We start from the raw sequence: 22197 nt of genomic DNA, 5'->3' as shown, positions 1-22197 counted from the left end.
ATAGGGGTGGAGTCACACAGAGATTGTCTTGTCTATCTGGCTTATTTCACTTAACATAATTCCCTCAGGGTCCATCCATGTTGTTGCAAATGGGACGATTTTGTTCTTTTTTACGGCTGAGTAGTATTCCATTGTATATATGTACCACATCTTCTTTATCCAGTCATCTGTTGATGGGCACTTAGGTTGCTTCCATGTCTTGGCTATTGTAAATAATGCTGCCGTGAACATTGGGGTGCATAGGACTTTTGGAATTGCTGACTTCAAGCTCTTTGGATAGATACCCAGTAGTGGGATGGCTGGATCGTATGGTAGTTGTATTTTTAATTTTTTGAGGAATCTCCATACTGTTTTCCATAGTGGCTGCACCAGTTTGCATTCCCGCCAGCAGTGTATGAGGGTTCCTTTTTCTCCACAACCTCTCCAACATTTATCACTATTTGTTTCAGTTATTTTTGTCACTCTAATGGGTGTAAGGTAATATCTTAGTGTAGTTTTGATTTGCACTTCCCTGATGATCAGCGATGATGAGCATCTTTTCATGTGCCTATTGGCCATCCATATATCTTCTTGGGAGAAATGTCTGTTCATGTCTCCTGCCCATTTTTTGATCGGGTTGTTTAATTTTTTGTTGTTGAGTTGTGTGAGTTCTTCATCTGTTATGGATATTAAGCCTTTGTCGGATGTATTACTTGGAAATGTTTTTTCCCAGTTAGTGGGTTGTTTTTTTGTTTCACTCCTGTTTTCCCTTGCCTTGAAGAAGCGCTTTCGTCTGATGAAGTCCCATTTGTTTATTCTTTGTATTGTTTCCCTTCTCTGAGAAGACATGGTGTCCGAAAAGATCCCTTTAATACTGATGTCAAAGAGTGTACTTCCTATATTTTCTTCTGGAAGCCTTATGGTTTCAGGTCTTACCTTTAGGTCTTTGATCCATTTTGAGTTCATTTTGGTGAATGGTGAAAAAGAATGGTCCAATTTTCATTCTTTTACATGTGGCTTTCCAGTTTTCCCAGCGCCGTTTGTTGAAGAGACTTTCTTTTCTCCATTGTAGGCCCTCAGCTCCTTTGTCAAAGATTAGCTGTCCATAGATGTGTGGTTTTATTTCTGCGCTTTCAGTTCTGTTCCATGGATCTGTGCACCTGTTTTTGTACCAGTACCATGCTGTTTTGATCACTGTAGCTTTGTGGTATGTTTTGAAGTCAGGGATTGTGATGCCTCCAGCTTTGTTCTTCTTTCTCAGGATTGCTTTAGCAATTCAGGGTCTTTTGTTGTCCCATATGAATTTTAGGATTCTTTGTTCTATTTCTGTAAAGATGTCATTGGGATTCTGATTGGGATGGCATTGAATCTGTAGATTGCTTTAGGTAGAGTGGATATTTTAACTGTGTTTATTCTTCCAATCCATGTGCATGGAATGTCTTTCCATCTCTTTATGTCGTCATCCATTTCTTTCAGAAAAGCCTTGTAATTTTCATCGTATAGGTCTTTCACTTCCTTAGTTAAATTCACCCTGAGGTATGTTCTTCTTTTTGTTGCGATTATGAATGGTATTGTGTTCTTGAGTTCTTTTTCTGTTAGTTTGTTATTAGAGTATAGAAATGCTACTGATTTATGTAAATTGATTTTATATCCTGCTACTTTGCTGTAGTTGTTGATTACTTCTAAAAGTTTTCCAATGGATTCTTTGGGGTTTTCTATCTATAAGATCACGTCGTCTGCAAATAGCGAGAGTTTCACTTCTTCCGCCCCTATTTGGATTCCTTTTATTCCTTTTTCTTGCCTGATTGCTCTGGCCAGGACCTCCAGTACTATGCTGAATAAGAGTGGTGATAGAGGGCATCCTTGTCTCGTTCCGGTTCTCAGGGGGATGGTGCCCAGTTTTTGCCCATTGAGTATGATGTTGGCTGTGGGTTTGTCATCTATGGCCTTTATTGTGTTGAGGTAGTTCCCGTCTATCCCCATTTTGTTGAGTTTTTATCATAAATGGCTGTTGGATCTTGTCAAATGCTTTCTCTGCATCTATTGAGATGATCATGTGGTTTTTATTCCTCAGTTTGTTGATGCGGTGTATCACATTGATTGATTTGCGGATGCTGAACCATCCCTGTGTCCCTGGTATGAATCCCACCTGATCATGATGTATGATCCTTTTGATGAATTACTGTATTCTGGTTGCCAAAATTTTGTTGAGAATTTTTGCATCTGTGTTCATCAGCGATACTGGCCTGTAGTTCTTTTTCATGCTGTCCTTGTCAGGCTTTGGTATCAGCATGATGTTGGCCTCGTAGAATGTGTTAGGAAGTGTTCCATCCTCCCTAATTTTTTGGAATAGCTTGAAAAGGATAGGTATTAAATCCTCTCTGAAAGTTTGGTAAAATTCCCCAGGAAAGCCATCTGGTCCTGGGGGTTTATTCTTTGGGTGCTTTTGATGGCTGTTTCAGTCTCTTTGCTTGTGACTGGTCTGTTCAGATTGTCTCCTCCTTCTTGAGTGAGCTTTGGGAGGTTGTAGGAGTCCAAGAATTTATCCATTTCCTGTAGGTTATCCATTTTGCTGGCATATAGTTTTTGCGTAGTATTCTCTTATAATCCATTGTATTTCTGTGGAGTCTGTTGTTATTTCTCCTCTTTTATTTCTGATTTTGTTTATTTGAGCTTTCTCTCTGTTTTTCTTTGTAAGTCTGGCTAGGAGTTTGTCAATTTTATTTACCTTCTCAAAGAACAAGCTCTTTGTTTCATTAATCCTTTCTACTGCCTTTTTTGTTTGAATACCATTTATTTCTGCTCTGATTTTTATTATTTCTCTCCTTCTGCTGACTTTTGGCTTTGTTTGTTCTTCTTTCTCTAATTCAGTTAGGTGTGGTTTAAGATTGCTGATTTTCTGGTTTGTTAAGATGTCCCTGAATGGCGATGAATTTTCCTCTTAATAGAGCTTTTACTGCATCCCATATGAGTTGGTATAGCATGCTATCATTTTCATTTGTCTCCAGGTATTTTTGGATTTCTTCTTTAATTTCTTCCATGATCCATTGCTTGTTCAATAGCGTATTGTTTAGTCTCCACATCCTTGTGCCTTTCTCAGCTTCTTCCTTGTAATTAATTTCTAGCCTTATAACATTATGATCGGAGAAGATGCTCGTTATTATTTCAATTTTTTTAAATTTGTAGAGGCTTGCCTTGTTTCCCAACCTATGGTCTATCCTTGAGAATGTTCCATGCACGCTTGAGAAGCATGTGTATTCTGCTGTTTTTGGATGAAGCATTGTATATATATCTGTGAAGTCCAACTGTTTTAGCTTTTCGTTTAGCTCCACTGTTTCTCTGTTGATTTCCTGTCTGGATGATCTATCCATTGATGTGAGTGTCGTGTTGAGGTCCCCTACTATTTTTGTGTTATTTTTGATATCTTCTTTTAGGTTTGTTAATAGTTACTTTATGAACTTTGGTGCTCCTGTGTTGGGGGCATAGATATTTATAAGCGTTATTTCTTCTTGATGAAGTGTCCCTTTGATCATTATATATTGGCCCTCTATGTGTCTCTTTACCTGCCTTATCTTGAAGCCTGTTTTGTCTGATATAAGCATTGCGACCCCTGCTTTCTTTTGTTTGCTATTGGCTTGGAGTGTTGTCTTCCACCCCTTCACTCTAAGCCTGTGTTTGTCCTTGGAGCTGAGGTGTGTTTCCTGGAGGCAACAAATTGTTGGATCTCGTTCTTTAATCTATTTTGCCACTCTGTGTCTTTTTATTGGCGAGTTCAATCCGTTTACGTTGAGGGTGAGTATTGATGCATGAGGGCTTAATGCTGTCATTCTGTTGCTCGTTTTCCGGTTTTCCTGTGTTTCCTTTGTTTCTTGTCCTGTGTGTTTTAGCCTACCCATTGACTTCTGCAGTTTCTTAGGCTGGGTTTCTTAGATTTTTCCTTATTTATGTTTTATGTTTCTGTTCTGTTTTTCAGTTTAGTGGCTACCCTGAAGTTTGTATTCAGAATCTCGTGTATAACATAGTCCATTTTCTGGTGGTCTCTTACTTCCTTAGCCTAGATTGTTTCAGTCCCTTTCCTCCTCCCCTCCGAAATTATTATTTTCATCTCTTATTCCAACTTGTGTTGTGAGTTTGTGGTTAGAGTGATAAGATTATCTTTGCTTTGGTGATTTCCTTCCCTTTATCCTAATGCTATAGTTGAATATTTGCTATCCTATTTAGCTTCTGTCTATTTGTCTCCCTACTCTGTGTTTTGTGACCCCTTACTCCCTTTTTTTCTTTTTTCAGGTATGAGGGCCTTCTTGAGGATTTCTTGTAGTGAAGGTCCTGTGACTACAAAGTCCCTTAGCTTTTGTTTGTCTGGAAAAGATTTAATTTCTCCCTCCTATCTGAAGGATATTTTTCCTGGATAGAGTATTCTTGGCTGAAGATTTTTATCCTTTAAAGTTTTGAATATGTCACTCCAATCTCTCCTAGCTTGTAAGGTTTCTGTCGAGAAATCCGCTGAAGGTCTGATAGGGGTTCCTTTGTAGGTTCTTTTCTTCTGCCTTGCTGCCCTGAGTATTCTTTCTCTGTCCTTCATTTTTGCCATTTTTACTACTATGTACCTTGCAGTAGGTCTTTTTACATTGACAAATGTAGGAGATCTGAAAGCTTCCTCCACACACATTTCTCTCTCAATCCCTAGATTTGGGAAGTTCTCTTCTATGATTTCGTTGAGCACACTTTCTGCTCCATTTTCGTTTTCCACGCCCTCAGGAATTCCGATGATTCTTAAGTTGCATTTTCTCATTGAGTCAGCTATTTCTCTGAGCTTTTCTTCAGTTTTTTTAATTCTTAGTTGCCTTTCTTCCTCTGTCTGGAGTCATTCAGCCTGTCTTTGATTATGCTAGTTTGCTCCTCTATGGTGTCTACACGGACATTCAGGGAATCTGTATTCTGTTTTATCTGGTCCATTGTGTTTTTCGTCTCTAGTGTTTCTAATTGATTCTTCTTTATAATTTCAATCTCTTTTGTGAAGTAACTCCAGAACTTGTTGACTTGTTTCTCTATATTTCCCTTTACCTCATTGAGTATTTTGAGGATAGCTATTTTGAACTCCTCTTCACTTACTTTACCCATTTCCAAGCCCTCAGGACATAATTCTGTGTTTTTATTGTTTCCTTTTGGACTGGAACTTTTATAAATTGCTGGATGGTAGAGGAGAGGTTTTTGCGCATGATGCTGTTATTTGGTTGCAGGTACAGCCTGTCGCCACTAGATGGGGGTCGAGAGCCTTGGTTCTGAGCCCTGCGCCTTCAGCCGCGATGGTGGCGCCCAGCATGGGTTGAGGGAGGAGGGACACTTTCTCTCATGCCGACCTGGATTGGCACAGCTCTCGCTCTCTGGTCTCCCAGGGCCCTGGCTTGCTGGGGTTCCCCCACGCGAAAGCTGTCCCTTGTTAGAGGGTTTCCGCTGCTCCAGCGGTGGGAGTCCTGCACGATCTCCCAATGCATGGCCCCTCCCTTGCTCCTTCTCACACCCACGGCAGCGATCCCAGTCTCTAGGGGAGGGAGCGAAGACCCCGTTCCAGCTCCTCTGAGGGCGGCTCCAGCCTCTCTGCCTTCCGTCGTTTGGCTGCTGTGGGTCTGTGAGGATTTCTGTTATTGGGATTTTTTTTTTTTTGGTTGGAAAGCAGTTGCTCTTTTTAGTTGTAATTTGGAGGGGAGAGAGTCCTGGGTGAGCTCACGCTGCCATGTTGCTGACGTCACCCCTATTTCTAGATATTTTATTCTCTTTGTTGCGATTGTAAATGGGATTCTATTCTTGAGTTCTTGTTCTGTTAGTTTGTTATTAGAGTAGAGAAATGCAACTGATTTTTGTAAGTAGACTTTGTATCCTGCAACTTTGCTGTAGATGTTTATTTCTAATAGTTTTCCCATGGCTTCTTTTTTTTTTTTTTAAAGATTGGCACCTAGGCTAACAACTGTTGCCAATCTTTTTTTTTTTTTTTTTTTTCTGCTTTATTTCCCAAACCCCCCTGGTACATAGTTGTATATCTTAGTTGCATGTCTTTCTAGTTGTGGGATGTGGGACACCGTCTCAACGTGGCCTGATGAGCAGTGCCATGTCCGTGCCCAGGATCCGAACCCTGGGCTGCCTCAGCGGAGCGCGTGAACTTAGCCACTCAGCCGCCGAGCCGGCCCCGCCATGGCTTCTTTAGGGTTTTCTCTATATAAAATCATGTCGTCTGCAAACAGTGAGAGTTACACTTCTTCACTGCCAATTTGGATTCCTTTTCTTTCTTTTTCTTGCCTATTGCTCTGGCCCAAACCTGCAGTACTATGTTCAGTAAGAGTGGTGGGAGTGGGCTCCCTTGTCTTGTTCCTGTTCTCAGGGGGATGGCGCTCAGTTTTTCCCCGTTGAGTATGATGCTGGCTGTGGGTTAGTGATTTCCCATTTTTAAAAATATTAGGAAATTTGTTAAGTGGAGAAAACTAGTCTGGCATCCTTACAGAGGAGGGAGGGTTGGAGATGAGTGCTTTGAAGACCCTCCTCTCATGGCCTGGTGGTTAAAGTCTGGCCCCCAGCACTCAGCGGCCCAGGTTCACTCCCTGGCCGCAGCACCACAGCACCTGTCTGTCTGCGGCCGTGCTGTGGGGCAGCTCGTGACTTACCACCAGGGTGCGCCACCACGCCCTGCGGCTCTGGGAGGAAGCACGGTCCTCCTCTGAGCCACAGCACCTGTGCCTACTTTCTTGTGCTTACGTCAGTCTGCGCGAACCGTCTCAAGGGGAACACTCCTCCTGTGACTTGTTCTGACGTGTGTACTCCTTCACTCAGAAATGCCACCCCCTGCCACACTGCTGGGTAACAGCAGGGCACAGACGGGCAGGACTCTGCTGTCGGCTCACTGGACTCCAGTGTGGCGATTCTGCTCTAGCCACTTATCAGAGGGCTTCAGGAGCACAGACGGAGCCCTGTGGCTCTGCCTCCAGGGCTCAGGGGGCAGCACAGAGGCGCTGGTTCAGCTGGGCCTTGGAGGTGGAGGAGGAGCTCCTTAGCAGGGGACGATGGCAGAGGCGGCTCAGTGAGAGCGCAGGTGGGGAGATGCAATGGGAGCCTCTCACCCGGCATGCCTCGAAAGCATCGACTACAATAGTCTGCTTTTAAGTAAGACGATAACGATTAAGCTCAAAGTAAAATCTCCCAGAATTTTCAGAATAAAGAAATCACTAACAACAGTCATAATAATAGGTAAGACTTAAGAACTCGAAGCACTTTCAGAGGTTAATTATTTAATCCTTCCCACAACCCCGTGCGTGTGAGTGCTGTCTTCTTCCCCAGGTTTTACGAAGAAAGAAACTGAAGACAAAACTGGTTGAGGACACAGCCCGTTTAAAGGATAGTCTGGTCATGATTGAGCTAACGTGAATCACAAGAAAAACCGTAAGCCAGCTTTTATACTATATATATATACACACTTTATACTATATATGTAGTGCGTATATTTTATACTATATATATATAGTGTGTGTGTGTATAGTATAAAAGGGCATTGGAAATAAAATGGGTAAATCAGTTTTGTCTGTTTTCTGTATCTGTTTTAAATCTTTTTATAGTTGACAAAAGTTGTCTTTGGAAGTGATTGGTGAGCATCCGGAGATATTTTTATGGAGTGGCTATTTTTAGATCTCTACTAGAGCGAGTTTAATAATGTATCACTTCGTGTGGTGTAAGATCTTCCCCCCAGTCTCTGATATGCTGGAGAGTATCTTTAAGTTTCTCTCTTTTTAAAATGAGACAACAAAAAAGGCTTCAAGGAAACAAGCTTCAAGATTACAAATGAGAGATTTGTGTTGAATCGAGCAGGGCGCCAACTCCTTCTCTGACGAAAAGAAAGTGTTTCAGAAACTCTGAAGGCTGTAGAGGAAGCGTGCTCGTGCCTGGTGGGCATTCAGCTTCTTCTCTGTCCTTCTGGTTTCTGACCCTGGATCCTCCTCATTTTCTGTTCTCTAGAAAATAAATGTCCGTAAGAACTTCATTGCTCTTGGGTTCTTTGGCAGCATGAGTTCTAGTGGGACAGTTTCCCTTCGATGGAGGAGGGCCGAGGCATGACCTCTAAATGCAGCAGCGGTTGCCTGCCCACCTTCTGTGTGCTGTTACAGGTGTGCATGATGAAGACAGCTTTGTGCAGATGCCGTTCTAATTGTTTCTGTTCACCTGTAGACGTGCTTGTGTGGAGCAACGATCGAGTGATTCGCTGGATCCTCTCAATTGGTCTTAAAGAATATGCAAACAATCTGGTGGAGAGTGGCGTTCACGGTGCACTTGTGGCCTTAGATGAAACCTTCGATTTCAGCGCACTGGCGCTCTTGTTACGGATCCCTAAGCAGAACACACAGGTATGCTGCAGAGCCGGCCCGGCTCTCACTCAGCGTTCAGTCAGGTCTCCTGATGGAGACGTCTAGCTGGTTAACTGAGTGGACACAAAACTTCACAGTACCTCAGACAACTATCCCTAATCCACAAAATACTGGTTCCAAACCAGCAATGCTTAATTCTTCATTAGTTTTGCTTGTCCTTCCATTTTCTGTTGTCAGCATGAGAGTCTTGCAATACAAAAAACAAGGGGAAACTTCATTCAAGTCCATATGCTCGTAGGAGTGATGACGTGTATTTAGTTCTTACGTGGAAAGAGAAATGCTCATAGGTACACCGATGGAGATTCTGTTTATTTTGTTTCTATTGCCCTGTGTGATTCTTTTTGACACACGGGCTCACCTGAGAATCAGGAAATTTATTCTTCTTCTACAGAAGATTGTATGTCTTTTGCCAATACCCCCCATCCCCCCACCAGCACCAACCCACAGAGCACACTTTCGTAGATAGTCTGCCAGCGGTCATGGGTCCCTTTCCCTGAAAGCCCATCCATGGGCTCCGCAGGAATCCCCTAATTTAAAATGTGGTTGTGGGGGCCAGCCCGGTGGTGCAGCGGTTAAGTGCGCACGTTCCGCTTCTCGGCAGCCCAGGGTTCGCCGGTTCGGATCCCGGGTGCAGACGTGGAACCACTTGGCAAGCCATGCTGTGGCAGCGTCCCACATATAAAATAGAGGAAGATGGGCATGGATTCTAGCTCAGGGCCAGTCTTCCTCAGCAAAAAAGAGGAGGATTGGCAGCTGGTGTTAGCTCAGTGCTAATCTTCCTCAAATAAATTAATTAATTCGATTAAATTAAATGCTGTCATGGCTCAAGGTGTTTATAGCCTGAGCTTTTTAAAAGTCTTGATTTGAAAAACAGTTGTGATATGCTAACGTCCTTCAGATTAGATTGATGAAGCTTTGCGGTATTGTTGTTTTGTTATGATTTCAGGCTCGCGCTGTCTTGGAAAGAGAATTTCACAACCTTTTGGTCATGGGGACGGACAGAAGGTTTGATGAAGTGAGTTTTCAGCCTAATGAATTTTATTTAAATTTGCATTCAGTGTGAATTATTTGTTTGTATGCACGTGAGCCCCGTCGGCAGTCTCTCTTCTAAGGGTGGGGATGATTTTACCTCCTGAGCTAAGCTTTGCTCTCAAAAATGTGTTAACAAATGAGATAGTAAGAAACTCGTATTTTCAGTCTGAGGTTTTCTGTTTTTAAAATATTTGCTATTGAAGTTTTGATAGCCCTCAAAAATGTTCCCATCAACATTGGTGGCAGCCGAGGCATGGCGTCCATGGGGTATGTTTGGGGACCGCTGGATGTCTGACCCCAATCCAGAGTCCCTGTGCTTTGGAGAAACCTGTTAGAAGGAGATTAGAGAAACGCAACATGTTAATTTCCCCTCACACAGTCGTGACTCGTTTGTTCCCACACTGTTTTTATTCTTTCCTTCGTTGCCCCTTAAGAAAACGTGAGTTTGCCTGGTGACTAGGAGGACAGCTAAAGGAGCGCTCGCTGGCTCTTCCCCAGCTCTAAGGCAGAACTGCTTACAGCTTGGAAACTATTTTAAGACAAATAGAAATGTATTATCTTACATGGCAAGAAGATGATTTCTCCAAGATAAGAAGGGAAACGGGGTGATGAACAGGAGGCACATGCACCTGGGCGGCCCAGGGCCGTCCTCATCGATGCCCAGCGAGGGCCCCACATAGTGTTACTGGGCCCGTCACTCTCAGAAGTTCCCGGTGGGGACAGTAGATCCTGTGGTTATCAGGAACGGGTTAAATAGGTGTGAACAAACATGCAGTGACAAGTTCAGCAGTCAGGTTCAAGGCTGGTAACTTGACTGTCTATATTTGTCCTTTATTTTAAAATCAGTCTTGTTTTCTGTCCTTTAATTTCCCAGGACCATGATAAAAGCTTTAGGAGAGCACCTTCTTGGAGAAAAAAATTTAGACCAAAGGATGTTCGTGGCTTAGCTGCTGGGTCCGCAGAGACTCTCCCCGCCAACTTCCGGGTCACCTCCTCTCTGTCCTCACCCTCCATGCAGCCGAGGAAGACGCAGCTGGACGGTAGGTGTGCAGGGGCAGCCAGCCGCTGTGGGCGGCATGAGCAGCTTTGTGGCTGGAATGTTAACAGTGATCCAGAATGGCCTCTTGGATGTGTTACAAGGCATTGAGTACTGGTGCATGCCCAGGTGAAGTGTTTTAAAATGAATCCTAACATCTGTGCATAACAGTTTAACAATAATGTAGGTTTTTTAGAGTCTTGTCTGGTTGAATCTTAGCATATCCTTCCAACTAATAAAGCTGAGCGTCGCGTGTGTTCTCGGCGTGCTGAGTGTACGTCCTGTAGCCTGTGTGTGTGGCAGGCAGCCCTGGAAGGCTCCGCCGCAAGGTGGTGCAGCAGCTCTCGGGCCACGCCGGGTGCTCCCGGGACGTCTCTCCCCCTGGAGAGGTGACTGAGTCCATCTTAGAGAACACAGTTTCCCCCTCTGTGAGCCTTCCCTTTCCTCCCTCCACCCCTGCTGGCGTTGGTCCCTGTCACTGCGCACTGTAAGGACGGAGAGGAGGAAGAAGGTGAGCCTGGGCAGGTCGTCACCGGAGCGCGGTAATTTGTATAAATCTAACGGTAACTCGGCCCTCCACTTATTGAATAGGCTGACGGAGCGCCTTCTGATTTTCTTCACAGCTTCGTGCCCAGTTTCCTCAGAATCAGTCACACTTCCCGTGTTAAGTATTGACGGCGACATTGAGATTAGAGTTCAGATAAATTAAAAAGAAGCCTAGAGAGAGGTGTAGGGAATATATTATAGGGAAGACGGCTGTTGACCCTTGTAGGAAAACTGAGGCCTAACCCCGGGAGAGTGGACTGCTCAATGCCTTCTTAAATAAGGGGCGTCGGGGAAGTTGCAGCTGGCCTCTTGGGACCTTAGGGTCAGGATTTGGAAAGATGACCCATGCTCACCGACAGTGCCGGCTGTCGTGCCGTCTCTTCTGGAACCACGGCACCTTCTTGATAAAATGTGTTCCTGCTGGACCCGTGGGAACGCAAACTGTGTAATTGGCAGTCGGGAATATCTGCTCCAGGTGTTCGCACATTTCCTGTCCAGGTTGCAAGGGAGAGTCGGGGCTCACCTCTTGGGCCGTGCCGTGTGTTTCTCGACAGGAACAAGGCATCAGTGGTACACATCACTTCCGGCAGAAACTGAGACTGGGTTTTAGTGTTCTTAGATGAGTCATTGTCCTCTACCCACCCCCTGCAGCCAGGCCCTGGGGAGGAGTGCCCTGGACGCTCCCTCAGACGGTCGTGGAGGGCAGGTGGCCCGAGGGCGCGTCTCCCGTCAGGCCAGGCCTGCATTTGACTCCGGTCACCTGCACCCCGTGGTGTCTAGCGCTGCCCCGGGTTATCTACCTCACACCGGCCTTGGGGATATCACGTTTAGGCCCCGAAGAAAAGTCTAGTTGCTCTGCAATTCTAGAGAGTTTCAGGAGAAACAAAGTTACCAGCTGAAGTAGTTGTCACTTACACAGAGGACATCACGAAGTCTGTACCATCTGACGCGTCCTTGCTGTCGTGAGATTAGCTGCCAGTGGCTCCCAGGGCTGCTGGGGGCTGAAGAGAACCCCCTCCTGGCGACACTTAGGTTCTCTTTCCCTGGCTCGTCCGCTCCCATCTAGAAGTTTCCCTGGGAGCCCTCAGTAGGTGCTGTTGTAGGTGTGCGGATGTGTGTGTACGTGTGCCCGTGTGACGTCTGAAGACTAACCGCACGCTGTGTTTGCACGCTTCCTCCCCGGTGTCGGAGCAGGCAGCGTGTCGGGAGCGCAGAGGCTGGACGCCGCCACGGTCAGGACTTACTCCTGCTGAAGCCCCGAGGTGAGTAGAGGGCTCCGCGTGCCCGGAGGCCGCAGAGGCGGCCGGGTGACCGCACGGGGACGCTGCCTGGCCCGGAGAGCCCGTTTCCGTTCCTCCAGGCCTTTAGGAACACGCACGCAAGCCCGGCTGCACCCGTTACGTGGTTCTGGTGTTCTGTATGCTCACAGTTGGTCACAGAGGGGTTCGTGTATCCTCATTTATTAAGGAAAAAAGTGTATTTGCATTTTTTCCTTAAAACTGAAAGTGCTGGACTCTTTTCAGTATCTGCTAATGTCTTTTGGGGGTGGGGAGGCAGGAGAGCAGTGCGTGGCAGGAGCTCACCAGCTCAGCTCTTGGCTGGCGGCCACCCGTGGTTGAGAGCGCCCGGCACGGCGGCTCTCCGCCTTGACCCTGGCATCCGCGCTGATGTCGCTCCCACGTCAGCGGCGCCCGCTGGCTTTCTTAGAAATACACGTTCTTGAATGAGCCGCACCCCGCACGGCCAGGTTTCCTGGGGCCACGCTGTCGTGCGACCCTGAGGGCCTCGCGGCTGGTGTTAAACACACAGCTGCGTTGCCATCTCAGGGGTGCAGTTACGAGCAGCCCGCTCGCGCTGAAGGGGTGACGTGGGGCTGGGAGCCCAGCCCCTGCTCGTGGCGCCAGGGCCGGGGGCTCTGTTCCGCTCTCCACTTTTCACGTCTCCGCCAGAAGGTTTGATTGGTTTCCTAATCTTTTTAATTGGTAACTTTTAGACATACGCCAAAAGGAAGTCAGCAAGGAATTTTCTCATTGATACGCGTACTCCTTGACGTTTCATCTCAGTTCTCAAGCAGCTACAGCGCAAGGGGCAGGGAGGCAGGGCTGGGCCTCAGGACGCAGGTGTGTGCCGGGCGGCCCGTCCTAAGGCTGATTGTCCTGTTTGTGCTTCCTTTCCAGTTTACCCACACTACTTCTACAGATGACCGCGCAGCGCTCGGGACCCGGCGAAGACGGCCTTTCAGAATTCAGTGGATCTGCAATCTGTTTATACTTGTTATATGGACCCTAAGATATTTTATTACAGAGTTTTTAATTAGTGAAAAATTCACGAATACCATAGAGAAAATATTTTAGAATTTAATGTTTCTTATATTTATGTAAACGTAGGACTTCATTTATATAGTTACTTACTTTTTCATGTATATCCAGGCTATAAATATCCTTTCAAATCGATTCTGTTCTTCTATCTAATTTTAGTCTTTCAAACGAATGTACTGTAATGCTTGTATGTATAAATCCTATGAAAAGATACAGGGCTTTTGTAAATTATGCATTTATTGTAATTATCATTAATTTTTTAATAATAATCGGCGAGAGAGAAGAGGATTTTACTGCATTTGCATTTGTAAGATCATCATGACATGGTGGGCGTTATCCTGACAAATGTAACCAGCTCTACAACAATCATTTTGAAACAAGCAGACTTAATTTCAAGCAATTGCGTTTTAATGACTGACCTTACTCTACTTTTTCTAGCAAGAAATGCTTTACTCTGCAGCGTGAACAGACTGAAAGTACCTGGTGTTAAATATGAGCTTCTGATAAAATTTGGGCTGAAGGGGCCGTCAGAACTGTGAGCATCTCTGGTGGCTCTCAGTAGCTTGCAGAGCTCGTCCCTGGGGACCCGCACGAGCCCGAGCCGGGAGCACTTCTCTCGGCCGCAGGAAGGGCTGGGGGGCTCTCTGGGCTCTGCCCCGACGGGTGGACACCGGCCCCCGCCCCGCTGCTCTTTGAGGACCAAGCAGGAAGCACCGCACTCCGCAGGGACGCCGGTGCCGGAAGAGGAAGGCGCAGGCTCCCGGAAACCAGGAAACCACGCAGTGCGACTCTACTAAAGGCCTTATTTTTTCTTATGTAAATCATCTTTTCACATTTGTTTGTAAACATGTTGAAAGGAGGGACCTAGTGGTACATTTTTAGCTTTTGACGATATAGCCGTTTTGGACTAAGTAGCAGATGTAACTTTTCCTTTTTAAATGGCACATTAAAGAGCCAGCAGGAAATGTGTTCCCACCACGGTGCGTTATTTATTATACAGCTCATTTTGTCGGTGGACGGTTTACATTCGGTTTCTGCTTTTAACTTCCCTGTACGATTCATTCGTTGTTACATTCTGTTTTCTGTTAATCTTTTGTGAACTTCCTGATTATGTAACAAAGTATGTACAGTCTCCTTTTGAACTATTTTTATCACAGTATTATTGCTTTCTTTCAATAAAGTACTGAGGCGTTTTCCACTGCCAATAAAGGATACTGAGAATAAGCTGTCATTCTGTGACAAATCGGCCGCAGCTGGCTCATCTCCGGCTCCAGGCTGATTCAGTGGCGGCAGCGTCGTCGAGTGGACTTTCTTGGGTAGAAATCAGTTGACAGAATGAAAAAGCTGGGGATGGAAGCACAGGATGGGGGCGTCCCCGCCAGGAAGCCCAGGGGCTTCCCGCCTCGGCCCCCGAGGCCCAGACCCTCTCTCGCTGAGACCTGGGGGACCAGGCCCGGGCAGCCTGGCGCTCAGAGGCACCGCAGGCCACAGGGAGGCGCGGAGGCGCGTCAGTCCATGCGCGCACTGGGGCCCTGCTCTCCTGCTGCTCCCGCCCTGGGCTGTGTCCTTCCGGTTCCCAGGGAGCCTGGTCTCGGAGCGCTCAGACGGAGTCCTGAGTCATGAAGCAGTCCGGCGCGAGAGGGGAGGGGCTGCAGGGCGGCAAGGCGCGGCGCTCGTGGCTGGCAGCGCCAGGCCCAGGGCACCCGATGCCTCAGCCCCTATGTGCTGTCGCCCGCCCTCCCGCCACCACAGTATTGTCATCAGGTCTGGGGGTGCACGATGCCCAGGCAGACCCCATGCCTCGCGCTGTGTTGGGTGGGCGCTGCTGACTGTCGCCTCGGTTTTCCTTTTCCTGTTCTGCTGTCCTTCCAGGGCTGATGGCCGCTTCTCCTGAGTGACGTCTTTACTTTATTCGGGTGAATACATTCCAGCTGGTGTCCATCAGGGCACAGCGATCCGGTGGTTTGGTGTTCTCTTGAGAGCCTGTGCTGGCTGGTTTTCCAGTTTTGTTGGGGGCAGCCTTTTCTCGGCATTTCCTCGTTCTTGGGTTCACTTAAGCGTGAGACTCAAAACCACATAGCGCTTCCCTGCTTTTTCACCCACCAGTCCGTTTGCCTGACCAAAGCCGGGCAAGCCTTGGGTAGCCTGAAGCTTCTGGAAGCAGACCAGGTCATCATTGGCTCTTTAAGTTGCAGGTGTTTGATTAAAACTTCATTCGGTGGTTCCGTTTACGCCTTTAACAAAAAGTCAGCTCAGAACGACCCAGAGAGCACAGGCCGGTGTTGCAGTAGCTCTGCTGTGCTAGGCGCACTCTCAGCCGCGCCTCCCGGGTCTGCTCGCCCCACCTGCAGTGTCCCAGGGCTCGCCCGCAGTCGGCGGGGATGGGAGCCATTCGCAGGCCAGGTGTGGCCACACCGAAGACTCTCTGGACCCTTCCCACCGCTAGATCTCTGTCGAGCCTCCTTTAGCCTCATAATTGCTGCCCTTAAGTTTCTCTTTTCAAGTCTCACATCATGCACTTTAAGGTAATTGTGGGTTTGGGGTTTTCTTTGCTCTTTTGCTGGCTAAGTCCTGTGCTCATGGGGATGGGCTCCCCAGGGTCTGGGGAGGAGCGTGTCTCCCCTGTATCTCCGGCAGGTGGATAGCGAGGTGGGCGTCCGGGTGCTGTGGCTGCTGTCTTAACCGCTGACGTGTCATCGAGTGCATTCCCAAATAGCTCAGAGGCTTCTGTTTCTGACATTTCCTTAGCTTAACTCCTCGGTGAGGAGGAGGAAGTAGCCAGTGGTTTTGCAACCGCGTGTCCTTGACTCAGTGGGGCACCTTTTGGAGTCCTGTTGTTCGAGGCCAGCACTGCGTGCGCCCCTCCACCTGGCACACGCCGAGGGCACACCCAGTGCAGGGAGGAGCAGGGCCGGTTCCTTCGGGAGGCTGGCGTGGAGGATCCATCCTTCGCCTCTTCCCGCTTTCAATGCTTGTTGGCCTCCTGGGCTGTGAGCCGGGTCTCCCGTCTCTGCCTCTGTCTTCACGTGGCCCCACCCTGTGTCTTATCTTCTGTCTCTTACGAGGACACTTGTCACTGGCCCACCTAGGTCATCCGGGATGGTCTCACCTCAAGACGCTTCACTTAGTTACACCTACAAAGACCCCTTTCCCAAATAAACTCACGTTCACAGGATCCTGCGATTTGCACACAGACACATGCTTGTGGGGCCCCCGTTCACCCCATTCCACCTTTCGACATTCTGGAGAAGAGCTGCCCTGCCCGGGAGATACCCGGATGGATAGACCTGGCTCTACCCCAAGGGACCCACCCCCCAGTGGGAACATGGTGAGCCGAGAGAGGGAGCCGTGACGCCCGGGCTCCTACATAACACGTGCTTAATGTGGCCTCTCGATTCCTCCAGTGTGGACTTTGCCTCTTGGCATCTCCTTCTGGGGGATGAGAATTTCAGCTTTCCCGCACCTCCCTTTCTCCTCCCCAGCTCCCAGCAGAGCTGAATCCATGTTCACTGTTGCCGTGAGGAAGGCTGGAGGTGTTATTCATTGCTGGGCCAAGTGGGTTACTATGATTACAACGGAGGGCACGTGTTGTGTGCCCAGTATTTACAGATGAAATGACCGTGTCTGGGATTTGCTTGACAATAATCTTGGTGGAGGGGTAGGTCAGGATATGGGTCAAACCAAATTGACCGTGTGGGTTGATAGTTGTTGAAGGTGGGTGATGGATTCATGAGGGTTTATCATAGTATTCTCTTTTTGCATTTGTGTGACATTTTCTATAATAATATTTTAATAGTTATTTTAGGGAGACCCTCTGTGTTTTAAACCCTCAGTCTTTAGATGTCTGGAAAAATTGCTTCTTGGTCCTCACTTTGGAATGTAATTTACCCAAGTTTTGAACATTAACTGCAGCCCACTCATTTTACACCACAACTCAGCATGCACGCACTACGTTTCATCCATTCTATCGTGACTCCTTTGTGACATTTTGGTGTCTTTGAAGTCAGGATGTGTCTTACAAACGATGGCATCTTAGACTTGATGAACTATGGCGTACGACAAAACTTCACGTGGGCTGCAGCTTCTCTGCTGCTCCTCCCACTGACAGGTGGGGTCTCATCCCCTGCAGCTTGGCCAGCCTCAGTGACTTGGTTGACCAAATGAATGTGGCAGATGTGTGTTAAAGAAAGTGTGTTAAACCACACCAAGGACTGTGCTGTCTTCCTTCTAACCAAAATTGCTTTGCTTAGGGGGCTGGGAAATAAAGCTTAAATAAAAGGGTAGTGAGGGAAAAATCAAATCTTTGTGGCTACTGTCAGGGCAGCTGTTAGAGACTGAATGGTGTAGATTTATATGTCCAATTTCTGTTGAATGCAATATATTCATTGAGGCTATACAATTATCTTAATCTACATCTCTAAGATCCACAGCTCCCTTAGAATCTAGGAAGGTAGCACAGTGACAGCTGTTGATATTCATCAGGTTAATTACTTCAGAATAATTTTATGTTATTGGGTTCACGGGTACCCAGAGATGTTGATCATTGAAATATTCGATTCAGGGAACAATGTAAGAAAGGGTAGTTTGAAAGCTATGTGTGTGTGTCCAGAGCTGGTCAACCTTTCCATGGCTATTAGGAACAGAGCTTAAAAATAATAAAAGCTGATTTAATTGGAACAAATGCAACCCAGCTTTAGATTTTATGTCATCCAGAGTAATGATAATGTTTATGTAATCAGATGTAATTCTTTCTCCTTCTCCTGAAATATTGAATCAGATTGTGTTGTGTGTTTAAACATGGCTTGAGAAAGTCTCAGGGACAGTGATGTGGCAGGAGTTCTTTGGTCCTTGGTCTCCTGGGATTATGCCTCTGAGATACAATCAGTGATTCAGTCCCCATAGATCTTTGGTGCCATCCAATTCTGACATAGTGATAAAGCTCTGATTTGAGTGATTCACAAGAGATAGGAAGGACAGAAAAGGACAAATTGGCATGAAATAGACTGTAAGGTGGTTTGTGGCATGCATTTTTCATAGGCAATTTCACATAGAAAAGCTTAGAGACTCGTGACCAGTGCTACCTGAGCAAAGGTAGCAGGACCTTATGAATGGTGACTTGACAAATGTGAATTATTCTTAGAATTTTCATGTTAGGGGAAGTAGGTCAATATGGTAAACATTTAGAATTTATAGACCAGGTGACAAGAAATGGCAATGAACCAGTTAGTTAATCAATGCTTATGGTGCCATTCCAGATCCAAAGTGGGACATAAGTAAAGTTTGTCCTCAACGCTCAGTATCCTTTGGCTAACTCTACTTGGGCTCTTCTCTGTCCTGGGTGATCTGACTTCTTGTTCCGATCCCTTTTCCCTGCCAGAAAAGCCAAGGGTTTATATTTGATCCATTACTTTCTTTTAATATGAAACTATCCAATGCATTATGTCAACAGCTTCAGGATGACTTTTTAAGCTATAAAAATAACCAGCAAAGCTATAGTCATGTTTTAATGACAGAAAGCTAGAAATTTGTTTTTTTCCTAGATTGACACCTGAGCTAAAACTGTTGCCATCTTTTTTTTTTGTTCTTCTCCCCAAAGCCCCCCAGTACACAGTTGTAGGTTCTAGTTGTGAGTGCCTCTGGTTGTGAAATGTGGGACTCCGCCTCACCGTGGCCTGACGAGTGATGCCACGTCTGCATCCAGGATCTGAACCAGTTAATCCCTGGGCTGCTGAAGCAGAGCACACGAACTTAACCACTTGGCCATGGCGCTGGCCCAAGAAAGCTGGAAATTTTAAGATGAAAAATGCTTTGAATTCAATGTATATTCCTATGTTTTGCTACCCCATCAGTTTTTTCCAATAATGAGGAGTAGGGGCCCTGTAGTAGGAGAGTGTAACAGGTCATTGGGGGTTAGGGTTAGGGTTCAGGTCAGAATGTGCATAATGTAGAGCAATTTGGATGGTATTAATAATGATATTTGCCTTTCACTGAGAATTTACTATCTGCCAGGCATTGAATGTTTCACATATACCATCTCATTTTAACCCTGACAACAACTCCGTGAGATGGATATTATAAGTACCTTTTTATAAGTGACATATGACCTGTGAAGACATGAAATAATTTGCTCAAGATCACACAGTTGAGGGATGGCAGAGATAGGATTTGGACCCAAGGCCGTATGACTCTGAGGTTAGAGCATTCAGCTATAATGGTTTACTTTTACCATGCTTTCCCAGACAAAAACACTACCTTTTACTTCTTCTTCACAAACACCAACAAATTGAAGACTGGATTGTTTAGAGTTTTATCTTCTTTAACCCTTCCTCTCTCTCTCTCAGGAAGTGGGAAGTGAAAAGAGTGTAAATTCTCAATGGAGAACCCAGTCTGAGATTGGCCCTGGTAAGGCTGGACTACAAGATCAGTTCTTGAATAATGAGAATGGCTTGCTCGTTGTGTAGGATCTCTGAGGTTCTGCCTTTGTCTAAACTTATCACAAGAATGTGAATCTGGCACGTGCAGTTCTGCATAAGATAAATCCCTGTAGGCCATTATGGGAAGTCTTTCAAAGCTTCTTCATTCCTTATAGGAATCCAGGAGGACAACCATTGTGTGCCTTTGAGGTTCTCAAGAGGTCACAAGCCCATGTGGTGTTCAACTAAGCAAAAAAAAAATGTCTTAATCTGTGATGGGCCATTTGTCCCCATATACGGGTGCTGCATTTGCAGTGATCATGAAATCTTTCTAGAACAGGATTACAGTTTGGCATAGACAGGTCCAGTAATGTAATACATTACATCCAAATGGTTTAAGAGCAATCAATTGGGTATCTGAAGACTTATCTCTGTGATTAAGTGGATATGAGTTCTTGAGCAAATCACTCCAACTCTAGGCTTCTGTGTACTTACCTCTGGAAAAGGAGTTGGATTTAATCAATCTCTTCACCTGCGATATAGTTGTCCTGACACATTGTTACTTTGTTCTTTGAATGGAAATACATCAATCAGCTCAATCCTGTAGCACTAGTTACTTTATGCTTACCAGAAGCTAGGGTTACCAGCAACCTATTAACTTACTAGAAAAATAAATTGTTACCTAGTACGTGTAGTTGGTTTATTGATAATATATTTGAGTATATAAATAGGACTCTGTGGGAAAAATGATGAAAGGAGTCCTTGGTGATGAAGAGGTTGGAAACTCTTATTCTATTCCACCACAGAAGGCATGAGTCTTCTCTTCAGTCTCTTCATGGCTGACTTCATTTCTTGGTTCCTCAGAGTGTAGATCAAGGGGTTCATCAGAGGGGAGATGACAGTGAAGGTGACAGAGATGGCTTTATCTGTGGGGAGGGCAGTGAAGGGCCGGGCGTAGACATAGATGCAGGGCACAAAGTGCAGGGTCACCACCGTGATGTGTGCGGTGCAGGTGGAGATGGCTTTCCTCCTGCCCTCCCCTGCCTGAGACCTCAGCATCATTAGGATGACTGTGTAGGACACAAGCAGGAAGATAAACCACAGGGTAGTCACTAAGCCATTGTTGGAAATCATCAGGAGCTCAAGTGCAAAGGTGTCTGTACAGGCGAGTTTGAGGATCTGGGGGACATCGCAGTAGAAAGTGTCAAGAACATTGGGTCCACAGAAAGGGAGGGGCAGCAACAGGGAAATTTGCACGATGGAGTGGACAAAGCCCCCCACCCAGGAAGCCAAAATGAGGGCAGTGCATCGTCCCCTACTCATGATGGTGACATAATGCAGGGGCTTGGAGATGGCTACGTAGCGATCAAATGCCATCACAGAGAGAGAGAAAATATCCGCTCCACCAAGCAGGTGGAAGAAAAATATTTGCATCATGCAGGTAGTATAGGATATGGTCTTTATCTTTGACAGAAGGTCTGCTAGGACCTTTGGAGCAGTGATGGAGGAGAAGCAGATGTCAAGGATGGCTAGATTGCGGAGCAGGAAGTACATGGGGGTGTGAAGGCGAGACTCACAGGTCACAGTGACCATGATGAGGAGGTTTCCCAGCAGAGTTGTCATGTACACAAAACACAGAAAAAGAAATAAGACCAAACTGAGATCTTGGGACTGAGTAAGTCCTAGAAATATAAATTCTTTCACCCTGGTGCCATTTCCCAACTCCATTGAATCATGTTTCTTCTTCTTTGTGTAGCTTGGAAAAAATTAAAAGTGTTATTTCAGAAAGGGTTTACTCCCCCTTAATAGATTCAGGTTTACAGTTGGGTATTAGGTCGGAAGACTAGTGAGGCATTATCACCACATGAAGACTCTTTCCAAGGTTATTGTTAACACATCCTACATGACATCTTCTTCCATAAGCATGCAGTTAATTATTGTTTTCTTCTGTAAATTATATGTATTTTAGAAAATGCATAAAAGTAATGTTCTCAGAATAGAAGTTGTAAGTATCCAAGATAAAAAGGTGAATAGTAAATAATCAGAAAGGGAATATTTTGGCACAAGGGATACAAAAATGGATGCAGTTTGGTGTGTAGATAAGACAATGCCTATTTGGTACAACTGGGGTCCTTTGAGGTTTTACACAAATGTGGGGTTTTTTCCAGACTGGGTGCTCCATTTAAATACTTTAAGAACTCCTATCTGCAAAATGATTGTCTTTGGACTGAATTTCACAGAAGCACTCCTCCCTTTTTTAGGTCACAGATTTAATGCTATGAAAAATCAGACAATTTTAAAGCTGTACAATTCTTCTTTATCGTTCTATTTTTCCTTAAGGGGATTTATTTGTTTCTTTCTTTAATATACTTTAGGTACCAAAACCCCTGGATGTTGAATAACTCCTCAGCTATGAAAGAAAAGTGGTAACTCAGAGCTTCTCTTCTGTTCACTGGTCAAATTTCTTT

At 45.8% G+C, this 22197-nt stretch overlaps 2 protein-coding genes across 4 annotated transcripts in view; one reads left to right on the top strand and one right to left on the bottom strand.

Annotated features, from left to right (window-relative positions):
* LOC139040786 (liprin-alpha-1-like) overlaps positions 1-14528 on the top strand; it is an 85023-nt gene extending 70495 nt beyond the window's left edge. For 2 of the 3 annotated variants that reach the window (XM_070487865.1, XM_070487864.1), the window contains 5 exons: positions 8188-8363; positions 9331-9399; positions 10291-10456; positions 12193-12260; positions 13176-14528. In XM_070487865.1, the coding sequence (XP_070343966.1) occupies positions 8188-8363; positions 9331-9399; positions 10291-10456; positions 12193-12251 (470 nt within the window). In that variant the 3' untranslated portion in view covers positions 12252-12260; positions 13176-14528. The remainder of the gene's footprint in view (positions 1-8187; positions 8364-9330; positions 9400-10290; positions 10457-12192; positions 12261-13175) is intronic. The other variant, XM_070487866.1, reaches the window with a different exon arrangement.
* Positions 14529-20521: 5993 nt separating this feature from the next.
* On the bottom strand, positions 20522-21457 carry LOC139040475 (olfactory receptor 4D11). The gene has a single exon (XM_070487246.1). The coding sequence runs from the start codon at positions 21455-21457 to the stop codon at positions 20522-20524; it is 936 nt and encodes a 311-aa protein (XP_070343347.1).
* Positions 21458-22197: the final 740 nt, after the last annotated feature.

The sequence above is a fragment of the Equus asinus genome, chromosome 17 (genome assembly GCF_041296235.1).
Source record: "Equus asinus isolate D_3611 breed Donkey chromosome 17, EquAss-T2T_v2, whole genome shotgun sequence".
Lineage (NCBI taxonomy): Eukaryota > Metazoa > Chordata > Mammalia > Perissodactyla > Equidae > Equus > Equus asinus.
The sequence above is the reverse complement of the archived record's forward strand: the minus strand, read 5'-3'. Positions and strand labels throughout refer to the sequence as shown.